The 12,802-nt window shown below is 40.2% G+C and overlaps 2 protein-coding genes across 2 annotated transcripts; one reads left to right on the forward strand and one right to left on the reverse strand.

The window, feature by feature from the left end:
- OR52D1D (olfactory receptor family 52 subfamily D member 1D) lies at nucleotides 1-1,065 on the reverse strand. Its single transcript, XM_002693211.2, has one exon. The coding sequence runs from the start codon at nucleotides 1,063-1,065 to the stop codon at nucleotides 1-3; it is 1,065 nt and encodes a 354-aa protein (XP_002693257.2).
- A 10,438-nt stretch (nucleotides 1,066-11,503) lies between these two features.
- OR51A24 (olfactory receptor family 51 subfamily A member 24) lies at nucleotides 11,504-12,451 on the forward strand. Its single transcript, NM_001390109.1, has one exon. It carries the CDS (start codon nucleotides 11,504-11,506, stop codon nucleotides 12,449-12,451), a length of 948 nt encoding a protein of 315 aa, NP_001377038.1.
- Nucleotides 12,452-12,802: the final 351 nt, after the last annotated feature.

The raw sequence follows: 12,802 nt of genomic DNA on the forward strand, positions 1-12,802 counted from the left end.
TCATACTGAGACCTTCCACAAGTGAGGCAGTCTTGGAAGTCGACTCCGAATCTCCTTGGTCCTAGCCCCATAGATGATTGGGTTGAGCACAGGAGGCACCAGCACATAGAGATTAGCCAGAAAGATGTGCACGTGCCTGGGGACTCGGTGTTGGCCAAAACGGTGGGTGAGGAAGGAGAAGAAGGCAGGGATGTAGAAGACCAGGATGACTCCAAGGTGGGAGCCACAGGTACTCAGAGCCTTGTGCCTGGCATCTTGAGATGGAAGACGAAAGACAGCGTGGAGAATAAAGCCATAGGAAACGGCAATGAGGATGGAATCCAGACCCACAGCCAGAAGGGCCACAGTTAGCCCATAGACTATATTGACAGTGATGTTGGTACAGGCCAGTCGAGCAATGCCCATGTGCTCACAGTATGTGTGTGCCATGACATGGTGCTGACAGTAGGGCAGTCGCCTCAACAGGAAGATGAAGGGGGAGACAAGAGCTATACTCCTGAATATACCCACAAGGCCGATTCTACCTATGACAGCATGGTTGAGGATGGTTGTGTATCTCAGTGGGTTGCAGATTGCCACGTATCGATCAAAGGCCATGGCAAGAAGAACCGAGGACTCTAGAGCATAAATAGAATGGACACAAAACATCTGGGCCAGGCACCCATCAAAGGAAATCTCACCTGCTTGGAACCACAAAATAGCCAACATTTTGGGCACAGTGGTGGAGCTGAGAGCCAGGTCAGTGAGTGAGAGGAGGCAAAGGAAGAGGTACATGGGCGCATGAAGGGCACTGTCTGTCACTATGATCAGGATGAGGGTGGCATTCCCAGCCAGTGCTACTATATACATGGCACAAAAGGGGATGGCAATCCAGACATGAGCCCACTCCAGCCCTGGGATCCCTGTCAGGAAGAGAGTGGCTGGGAGATGGTCATCGCTGATGTTGGAATGCTGGCATTCTGCTTGGCAAATAAAGGGCTCTGTCCAAGTGGCTGAAGGTACACCTGTCCTGCAGCATGAGAGATCTGGTTCATTCACATAAAATGATTTTTTCTGTGAAGTCATCTTTTTTAAGCTAAGAAAAATATTTATTGTTATAACTTGCTTAAGAATCTTAAAAGTTTCTATAACATAAATCAATTTTTCATCTGCTAATTCCTATACTCATCAATCATGCTTTGAGTTCTATATACCAAGAACCATGATAAGAACTTAAGCATTTGCTCTGTCTAACCCCTCTAGACTTATCTCCTACCACATTCTGCTCATCTTTCAGTTGTTTTTTTTTTGTCCTGATACATCTAGGAATATTTATTCTCTCTCTCTCTCTCTTTTTTAAAGTTTACAATATCAGTATTTCCTTTACCCAAGGAGACTTTTTCTTTTTCTTTCTCTCTAATTTTTAAACTCTGAGCAAGTCTCTTTGCCTTCCAAAAGCTTTTCCTCTCTAACTTAGTCCTTAGTTGTCTATTTCTCTTCATTCATCACTTTCCAAAATCCTATTGAGCTAAGACTGCATCTTTATGCAATTGCAACCTCCAGACAACATGACTGTGTGTCTGTACCTAGAAAGTTTGATCAATATTCACCAAAAGACTTAATCCTAGTAACTTCTTAGCAACATAGTATTGACTTCTTGTCTTAATGCTACAATATTTTGCTTACTTACTCTGTTTTTATAAGATAACTGCCCAAATACACACCAAATGACTTATTTTTATGTCTCACCTGAAGTGCCTATAAAGAGATTGAAAATGAAAGTGAGAGTGAAGTCGCTCAGTCGTGTCCGACTCTTTGCGACCCGCTGGACTGTAGCCTATCAGGCTCCTCCATCCATGGTATTTTCCAGGCAAGAGTGCTGGAGTGGATTGCCATTTATTAGGCAGCCTGAATATACAGAAATACTCAATAACTGCATATCTACATTATTTTGAGTACATATGTGAGTTCAGAGGAAGAAAGCAAGAGGTGTAGTCGGCATGCTATCTAGGGAGACAGCACTTCAAACTATGCAAAGGCAGCCTGAAATCTTATAGTCCCACCAGTTAATGGTTGCATGTAACAGCCAGATCAGAATGCCAAGTGCTGATAGAAGCAGATTGAGGGAGGGAGTAGAGTGTCCTAGAATTCACCCACGGTAGACATCCTGAGTGAATACATGACTATTATAGAGTGGTAGTATTATATACATCTTCCCTCAGTAACATTGTACACCTAAAAACATCCTTTGTAAAAGGCCAGGAATCCTGAGCTTTAGTTCTGAGTTTGTCACAAGAGTGTTACTTAATCTTAAGAAAATCCCTTCCCTTCTCTGCTGCTGCTGCTGCTGCTGCTAAGTCGCTTCAGTCGTGTCTGACTCTGTGCGACCCCAGAGACAGCAGCCCACCAGGCTCCACCGTCCCTGGGGTTCTCCAGGCAAGAACACTGCTCTGGGAAGTCTCAATTTATAAAAGCAACAATTCTGGAATCCTCATCTTAGCTTTTCTGCCTATTCACTATTTAGCATTAAAAAGTACCACAACCTTTTTGAGACTCAATTTTTATATTTATAAATTAGAAATGGAAACACCTGGCTGACTTTTTAAATGGGTGGTAAAGAGTAAAGCGTATAGTCTTTTAAAAATTTATTTATTTTTAATTGAAGGATAATACATATAGTTTTATTAAGTTTGTACACCAAAAACAATGTGTTCCCCATTTTTTACAAGCTCTTGGTCCCATAGCCACATATAGGAGTGAAACAGAATATAGTAATTGTATCTCTGTCTTAGAAAAATGAAATCCAAGTTCAGAGAAATGAACTGATGTAATTCAGATCATAACATATATTACTTTAGAACTGAAATTAAGTCTTAGGTCTCCTGATTCAAAGTATGGTGTTTTCCCCTCACTTAACTGTCCATTTATATGGCCAATATTTTACTTTCTATCTTTTTGTTTCAAGGTACTCCAGTGTCATTATCTGCATTGCTATGATACCGTTATTCATTATCTGGACTCCAAAGAGTCACATAAATGTGAAAAGCTCCTCTTATCTGCTTTGAGATTTTCACAGATGGCTCCAGCCACTAAAGGAAAGAAGCTTGGGTACCACACAAGGGAGCTAGAGTCTCTTCTCTTTCTCTCTTTACCCAGTCTAGTCTTGCCCACAGAGGAAGATTTCAAATGGTCATTTTAAGGCACCTAGTACTCTGTGATCATCTATAGATAGGAGGATCAGAAAGATTAGGTATAATCAAGATTGCTTTCTAGGGAAAGTCACAGAAAAGAGACATTGTGCCAGAGCACCACTCTGGGTGGAATGAGGGAATTGTCTCCAACTTTTCCCACTCAGCCTTGTTTCTGGGTCAGTATGATGGCTATGTGTTTGAGGTCTCCTTCTAAGATATAAACTTCAATCACCGAACTTGGAGTTCTTTCTCAAAACATAGTATTTTCAATTAAAAAACATACCTGTGTGATTAGCATGCATTCACAAGTGAAGCGCACTGAGGTTGAACTCTGTAATGCATGTCACAAATGAGTGTGAGGTTCTGTGGGAGGGTGTGTGGAGGTTTGTGCAGGTATTATGTTCCAGAATATAATTTTTTTTTGAGATGTGAAAGTTGTGATTTCATGCATGTGTGCAAGTATGATTTAGAGGATGGTGGGATCTGAGTATGACATCTGAGGTCTGATCTCTTCTCAGTTTTAAGTCTTATCTGTCCTCAGTGAGTGTGTTCATCTTAGCTTGGGGGTTCCAGCCTCCTCATGTCAACAGGCTTGGTAAGTGCAGTTATTTATTAACTCTCTGTGACTCTCAGGTATGAAAACCCAAGGGGATTGCTCTAGGGATTTGGAAGAAGCAAGGATAATTGGATACCCATATGCAAAAGACTGAAATTGGGCTCCTCTCTCAAACTTAATTCAAAATGAATCAAACATCTAAATGTAAGACGAATCTACATCTTTAGAAAAAACCTTAAGTGTAAGTCATTGTGTGCCTGTGTTACACGGTGATTTTATGACACACCAAAAGCACAAGGGACCAAAGGGGGGAAAATAGATAATTTGGACTTTATAAAAAATATATTTTTAGTATTTAGTCAGTGTCAAGAAAGTGAAAAAGACAAACCACAGAATGGGAGAGAAGTTTTACAAATCATATACCTGATAAGCACCATGGCTGATTCATGTCAATGGATGGCAAAAACCACTACAGTGTAAGAGGGTTCCCTTTTCTCCACACCCTCTCCAGCATTTCTTGCTTGTAGACTTTTGGATCGCAGCCATTCTGACTGGCGTGAAATGGTACCTCATAGTGGTTTTGATTTGCATTTCTCTGATAATGAGTGATGTTGAGCATCTTTTCATGTGTTTGTTAGCCATCTGTATTTCTTCTTTGGGGAAATGTCTGTTTAGTTCTTTGGCCCACTTTTTGATTGGGTCGTTTATATTTCTGGAATTGAGCTGCATGAATTGCTTGTATATTTTTGAGATTAATTCTTTGTCAGTTGCTTCATTTACTATTATTTTCTCCCATTCTGAAGGCTGTCTTTTCACCTTGCTTATAGTTTCCTTTGTTGTGCTGAAGCTTTTAAGTTTAATTAGGTCCCATTTGTTTATTTTTGCTTTTATTTACAATATCCTGGGAGGTGGGTCATAGAGGATCCTACTGTGGTTTGTGTTGGAGTGTTTTGCCTATGTCTTCCTCTAGGAGTTTTATAGTTTCTGGCCTTACGTTTAGATCTTTAATCCATTTTGAGTTTATTTTTGTGTAAGGTGTTAGAAAGTGTTCTAGTTTCCTTCTTTTACAAGTGGTTGACCAGTTTTCCCAGCACCACTTGTTAAAGAGATTGTCTTTTCTCCATTGTATATTCTTGCCTCCTTTGTCAAAGATAAGGTGTTCACAAGTGCATGGATTTATCTCTGGGCTTTCTATTTTGTTCCATTGATCTATATTTCTGTCTTTGTGCCAGTACCATAGTGTCTTGATGACTGTGGCTTTGCAGTAGAGACTGAAGTCAGGCAGGTTGATTCTTCCAGTTCCATTCTTCTTTCTCAAGATTGCTTTGGCTATTCGAGATTTTTAGTATTTCCATATAAATTGCAAAATTATTTGTTCTAGTTCTCTGAAAAATACCGTTGGTAGCTTGATAGGGATTGCATTAAAAATATAGATTGCTTTGGATAGTATACTCATTTTCACTATATTGATTCTTCTGATCCATGAACATGGTATATTTCTCCATCTATTTGTGTCCTCTTTCATTTCTTTCACCAGTGTTTTATAGTTTTCTACATATAGGTCTTTTGTTTCTTTAGGTAGATATATTCCTAAGTATTTTATTCTTTTCATTGCAATGGTGAATGGAATTGTTTCCTTAATTTCCCTTTCTGTTTACACATTGTTAGTGTATAGGAATGCAAGGGATTTCTGTGTGTTGATTTTATATCCTGCCACTTTACTATATTCATTGATTAGCTCTAGTAATTTTCTGGTGGAGTCTTTAGGGTTTTCTATGTGAGGATCATGTCATCTGCAGACAGTGAGAGTTTTACCTCTTCTTTTCCAGTCTGGAAGTAGAACTGCCATATGACCCAGCAATCCCACTGCTGGCCATACACATTGAGGAAACCAGAATTGAAAGACACATATGTACCCCAATGTTCATTGCAGCACTGTTTATAATAGCCAGGACATGGAAGCAACCTAGATGTCCGTCAGCAGATGAATGGATAAGAAAGCTGTGGTACATATACACAATGGAGTATTACTCAGCCATTAAAAAGAATACATTTGAATCAGTTCTAATGAGGTGGATGAAACTGGAGCCTATTATACCGAGTGAAGTAAGGCAGAAAGAAAAACACCAATACAGTATACTAATGCATATATATGGAATTTAGAAAGATGGTAACGATAACCTGTATGCAAGATAGCAAAAGAGACACAGATAGTATAGAACAGTGTTTTGGACTCTGTGGGAGGGGGCGAGGGTGGGATGATATGGGAGAATGGCATTGAAACATGTAAATTATCATATGTGAAATGAATCGCCAGTCCAGGTTCGATGCATGATACAGGGTGCTCGGGGCTGGTGCACTGGGATGACCCAGAGGGATGGGATGGGGAGGGAGGTGGTGGGGGGAGGGTTCAGGATGGGGAACACATGTACACCCATAGAGGATTCATTTCAATGTATGGCAAAACCAATACAATATTGTAAAGTAAAATAAAAAATAAATAAATAAAACTGGAAAAAAACCACACTACAATATTGTAATTAGCCTCCAATTAAAATAAATTGATTAATAAAAAAAGAATTTAATATCCAAAATATATGAAGAGCTCTTATAACTCAACAACAAAAAGACAAATCAATTAAAAATAGGCAAATGATTTGAACATACATTTCTGCAAAGCGAGATAGACAAATAGTGAATAAGCACAAAAGAGATGTTCAGCTTCATTAGTCATTGCTGCTGCTGCTGCTGCTAAGTCGCTTCAGTCGTGTCCGACTCTGTGCGACCCCATAGAGGGCAGCCCATCAGGGTCCTCTGTCCCTGGGATTCTCAAGGCAAGAACACTGGAGTGGGTTGCCATTTCCTTCTCCAACGCATAAAAGTGGAAAGTGAAAGGGAAGTCGCTCAGTGTGTCCGACTCTTAGCGACCCCATGGACTGCAGCCCACTAGGCTCCTCCGTCCATGGGAGTTTCCAGGCAAGATACTGGAGTGGGTTGCCAGTGCTTTCTCCATCATTAGGGAAATGCAAATCAAAACCACTATGAGATATCACTCCATGCATTAAAAAGGTTATAAATGAAAATAAAATAAAAAACAAAATCAGAAAATAACAAATGCTAGAAACAAATGGAGAAAATGGATTCTTCATACTTTGCAGGTGGGAATGTAAATTTTGGTGAAACCACTTTGGACAACAGTTAGGCTTTTTTTCAAACAGATATACATTTCAAACAGTTACTAGTGACTCAGAACTTTTATTGCTAGGTATTAATAAATACTCTAAAGAGCTAAAAACTTATTTTCACATAAAATTTGTTTACAAATATTTAAAGAAGAATTATTTCTAATAAATAAATAATTTGCATTTAAATAAAATTTTCAGAATAGACAGGCCTACAAAAACTGAAAGTAAATTAGTTATTGTCAGGGTCTGGGATAAATGAGAATGAGGAGTGACTGCTAATAGTAATGGGATTTCATTTTAGAGTGATTAAAAATGTTCTGCAAACTTTGCAAATATGCTAAAAAACAGTGAATTTACAACTTTTATGGTATATAAATTATATATTAATAACAAAATTTTAAAAAATCATAGAATTGTGTAATCATTGAAACTGGAAAGTTCAACTGCCTAGGATCCATTTACATATGTGACACTACGGACAAGGCAAGCCCTGGATCTGGGTGGAGGGTACAGAGGAAGGGGCCAGGTTTGTATCCCAGATCTTAGCTGGTAGACTTGTGGGAAAGCCAGAAATTTGTGATCATGAGAATGAGAAAGATTGATTTAGCTTCTTTTATTCTTTTCCTTTTTAGTTTCCTCTATTTTTGAGGGATGTTTCAGAGAGAAGCACAAGCAGAAAGACAATCAATTAAGTAGGAAAAAAAGGATAAAAAGGAAAGAAGGTAGAGATGGTAATGATTAACAGGTAGATGAAACATGTTCCAGGGTCTTTACTGGATAAAAATTCTTATTAGGTTTTCTGAAAATGTTAAGTGATTAAATGAGTGATCTATGTTTGAATGCAGTTCTGCTTTTGCTCAGCCACTTCAGTCATGTCTGACTTTTTGTGACACCATGTAGTTCCTCAGGCTCCTCAGTCTGTGAGATTCTCCAGGCAAGAATACTGGAGTGGGTTGACATTTCCTTCTCCAGCAGTTCAAGTGGTATTATAACTTTGAACCTAATTTGACCACCTGGGCAATTAATTTCTCTCACCAGTAAAATGGGAAGATAACATTTCTCTCCAAATTTGGTTGTTAAGATTGAAAGTGACAGTGTTTAAGAACTTCTTGATGGAGTCCAAGGAAAATTATAAACACAGAGTATTATTGAGGATTACTGTGTTTCTATCACTTACAATTCTAACCAACTCTACATTTTGGCTTCTGAAAATTCCTTAAGAAGAGAAGGGGGACTTGGCATGGAGAAAAGAAACCCTAGAGCTGAAGGTCAGGAGGAATTAGTTACATTCTTGGCACCCATACTCTTCATCTTTCAGAGCCCTTGGAACCCATCCTGGAGAAGATCTAAGGGGTCATGAGGACCTGGTGTGGGGGCAGCTAAGCCCTGCTCAGCTGGGAGCAGAGAAGGTGTTACTGAAGGTAAACTTAAGTCCACTTGCCTACAGGCAGTAAAGCCAGTCCACTGATACCTACTGATGCTGGCTGGTGGTAAAGGAAGGTTCAGCATTTATTGTTGGAGGAAGGTGCCAGGCAGGAGTCTGGGGCAGCTAGTGCTCAAAACCCAGAACTCCCCAATGGGTTTCAGCAAAGCATTTTTAAAGGCAAGGTGAGGGAGGGGGATTGCAGGGTCTGTGATCAGCTTGTGTACAATTCTCTGATTGGTTGATGGTGAGGTATAAGATGGTGTCACAGGGTTAACATTATCAGTCTTTGGGCTCCAACCAGACTGGGGGTTACATGCTCATGGTCATCCAGTAGTTAACTTCCATTTGGTGGGGGGTTTAGCATCTGTTTAACCACTCAGGAAATGTGCATCAGATACAATTGTGTATTTCAGGGAGGAACTAAAGATTCTATAACTGCCATACTTCTGATTGAATTGTTACCAGTTCTGGCCCAACTGCTACTTTTGTCACTGCATGCTCATATCAATTATTATTATTAATTCTTGAGCCAAATTTTTTGTAACTCAGGGGAGTCCTGGGACACTGCAGCTTTTGTACAAAAAAGAAGCAGGCAAAGGACATGGGGGAGGAGTCTGCCCTAGGAAGGCCCCACAGGGTCCTGCTCAGTTACAGTTGTGTTGCTTTGGCCTTTGCAGACAGGTCTGAAACAACCTTGGGAATAGATTGCAAGAGGTGTCTACTGGGCTCCCACTGTGAGGAGCCTATTCCCAAATGGGTTTAGCTGGGGACATTATGGCTTTACTATAGCTCTTTCATGGCTCAGAGCCTGAGAGGCAGTTCCTGTAAAATGTGATGTGCGTAGCATCTTCTACAGCCTTGCCCTTGTTTGGAGAAAACATAGCCCAATCCTCTTGGAGCACCAGAGTCCAGCTGGGGCATTTTCCTATCACTGTTGTTCTGTCTTCTTTTTTATTTTCTTTTTCTTCTCCCTCTCTAGCTTTAATTTTCCAACCACTGTCTACCTAAAATCCCTTCTCTGGTCTTACACTTCCTTTCTCTCACCCAAGCTGTCCCTTTTCTGTGTTACTTCTCCTATATTTACCCTCTGTTCTCTGCCTCTTCCTCATTCTCTGTGTTTCTTCTTGCCCTTCAATCCTTCTCCTTCTATCACTTCCCTCTCCATCTTCTGCCCCCACTTTATATTTGGCATGAACGTTGAGAAAAAAATATTAAGGAACAGAGAAGAGCACTTGCTGAACTCAAGCAACATCTCTAATTAGGACAGGAAAGAGGTACTAAAACTGGCCCTATTCTGGAGCAGGAGGTTTTTAGTTAAGGAAATTCTAGACTTCCTTATAGTAGAACATGTGACATGATAAAGTGGAACTCAAGAGTGGGGTGCTCAAGAAGTGGGTGACCCACGCATGTCCTTAAGATTGTCTCCTCTAAAATCTTCAGTGACAGTTTCTCTATGTGTACTAGAGAGGTCATTACATTATACAGGTTTCCAAGGGCTTATCTGGCTCATCTTCCCTAATTCTTCAAACCCAATGCTGCTACTCAGCATCCCCATTCTTCAGCAGTAATTCCCTGAAAACTTTGTTCCAGACACTTATCACACTGATAGAGAATTTCTCTCTGATTTCTAATCTGATTTTTCATTGATGTGATACTAAGCTTCTGGAAGAAAAAAAGCAAAATTTCCCCCAGGGGTCACTTAAAATAATAATCAGTGGTGGGTAATTACACTTAAGTGTTAGAAATTATCCATGAGAGACAAAGGGGAACTAACAAGTTCTAAAACAGATAGGCAGAGTCACTTATCACAGTGTATTAAAGGGTTTTGGACATGTCACAGAAATATTATAAAATATTCCTAAATATAGTTTCTTTCCCAGATAGTTGAAACTCCCCTGTGTGAGAGACCAAAGGAAAAAATGCAAGATGCATTGATTACCCTTTTAGCACCCCTTCTCACAACCTTATTTGGTCCGGCGTCAAGGAAACATTTCTCATAATCTACTCTGGTTGAAATTTGAAAGTCTGTGAGATGAAAAAATATGATCTATTGTGGAAATTAAAGAATGCTGTTTTTAACCACTCATAGGAAAAATAAGTTAATGGATAGGATGCTTTTAATGTTATAATTTTTTCTCTCCTAATTTTTCTTAAACTTTTACAATTTACTTTTGCTTGTCTCTACCATAATTTATTATGTGATAATATGTGACTTAAAAATGCATATTTAAGTTTAATGTAAATATATTCCATGAATCTTGTCAAAGGAAGCATACTATATAATTTATTTTCCATCTAAAAATGATTTTAAATGATAATAATAACAGTACTTCTATAATTCTTACTATGGATAGGACATGTTCCAAGTTCAAGTTTTTTTTTTTTTTTTCTCTCTCCTTTTATCTTATATAGCATATATGCATATGCATAGGGCAACTCTACTTTATCTTTATCTAAAAAATAAAGAAACCGAAGAAGAGAGTTTAAGAAATCTACCTAATGCCACAGTGCTATTAAGTGAAAGCATTAGAAATCAAACCCAGTGTGTTCTGATTCTATATGCTGTACTAATAAAGCTATGATGCCTTTTGAGACATGCTGACTTCCCAGGCTTCCTTCATGTATACTTCCAGTGTGAAATGTGGGACTCTGGATCACAAAGTCACCTCAGGATGGGAACTGAATTACTAAGTTACAGCTCTAGCCATGTAACTGCTTCCCAAGAAAACCTGGAGTAATTCCTTTTCCTTCCTTGCACCCTTGGTTCCTAGTCTGTCAGGCTGGATATTAAGTGTTTACATCTCTTGGGAGGTACCTAAGATCATGACTGTGAAATTTGGGGACATTTGAAGGGGAGCTGTGATAATGATCGTAAGGAAGTCAACTAGAAGACTACCAGTAAGACTTAAAGAGCTGGTCAACCACCTTGAGTACTTATTGACTCTTTTCTGAAAGATGTCTAAGAAAGAACTCTTTTTCTCAGCTACTAGCATTTCATGACCTCCTGGTCAACCTCCCAGTGTATTTTAAGAATAAAATCTATGAATAATCATGATTTATGAACCTAAGTGTTTCTTTTCCTCCCTGGGAACAATATAGTCTTAGACATATGATGTAATTTCTCCAAAAAGTCATACTGGCTGATGACAGTTGTCCCCAGCCTCTCATGGGCAACTTCAAGATCAATGTCTCTGATGCTCCCTTCTTTATCTTGACGGGCTTCCCAGGAACGGAGGCCATGGAGCCCTGGCTATCTTTTCCTCTCCTTCTGCTCTATGCCATCGCCATTGTGGGAAACATCCTGATCCTCCTCATTGTTAAGGAGGAGCCGAGTCTGCACCAGCCCATGTACTACTTCTTGTCCCTATTGTCTGTCAACGACTTGGGAGTATCCTTTTCCACACTGCCGACTGTGCTGGCTGCCCTCTGCTTCCAGGCCCGGGTGATTGCCTTTAATGTCTGCTTAGCCCAGATGTTTTTCATCCACCTCTTCTCTTGGACAGAGTCTGGCATCCTCTTGGCCATGAGCTTCGATCGCTACGTCGCCATCTGCAACCCACTGCACTATGCCGCTGTGCTCACCAATGCCCGCATTGTGGCCATGGGCCTGTGTACTGTCCTACGAAGCTTTGCTCTCATCCTGGTCTTCCCACTGCTGCTGCACAGACTACCTTTCTGCCATCCCCGGAACATCCTTTCCCATGCCTACTGCCTTCACGTGGATATGATTAAGCTGGCATGCACTGATGTCTCCCTCAATAGCCACTACGGACTGTCCATTGTGCTTTTCACCTTTGGCCTGGACTCTGCCCTCATTCTTCTCTCCTATGTACTTATCTTTCGCTCAGTGCTAGCCATTGCCTCCCCAGGGGAGCGCCTCAAGACACTCAACACATGTGTGTCCCATGTCCTAGCTGTGCTCATCTTCTATGTGCCTATGGTGAGTGTGTCCATCGTACATCGCTTTGGTGCTGGCCTGCCCCATACTGTTCACACCCTCATGTCTCTTATCTACCTCTTTGTGCCTCCCATGCTCAATCCCATCATCTACTCCATTAAGACAAAGGAGATACAGCGCAGGCTTTTAAAGATGCTCTTCAGGGTCAGGTCCTGACTGGTTTATCTAGAAGCCCTGAAGGATTTGGTGTTGGGGGGCAAAATCATTTGGATACCCAAAGAGGAGAGGGTCACTCTAGAGGATGCTGGTTCTGCACTTTACATGTTATGATCAAACTTGTAGTATATTGGGCCAGTTCTTGCCTGGACCATCTTGGGTTTTATCCAGAAATCAACTATATCAATGTTCTCTAGAGACATAAAAATGGTCTCTTTTTAAGAATAAACTAGAGAATGACAAACACCACTACAAGGTAGGGGATTTTTTCCTTGGAACTCATTTCAGGACACTTGGTGATATGGCTGGGATTTCTGGTTATGGGCCTGCACAATTCTGAAAAAGACAGAG

This window comes from Bos taurus, chromosome 15 (assembly GCF_002263795.3).
Source record: "Bos taurus isolate L1 Dominette 01449 registration number 42190680 breed Hereford chromosome 15, ARS-UCD2.0, whole genome shotgun sequence".
In the NCBI taxonomy this organism is placed as follows: Eukaryota; Metazoa; Chordata; class Mammalia; order Artiodactyla; family Bovidae; genus Bos; species Bos taurus.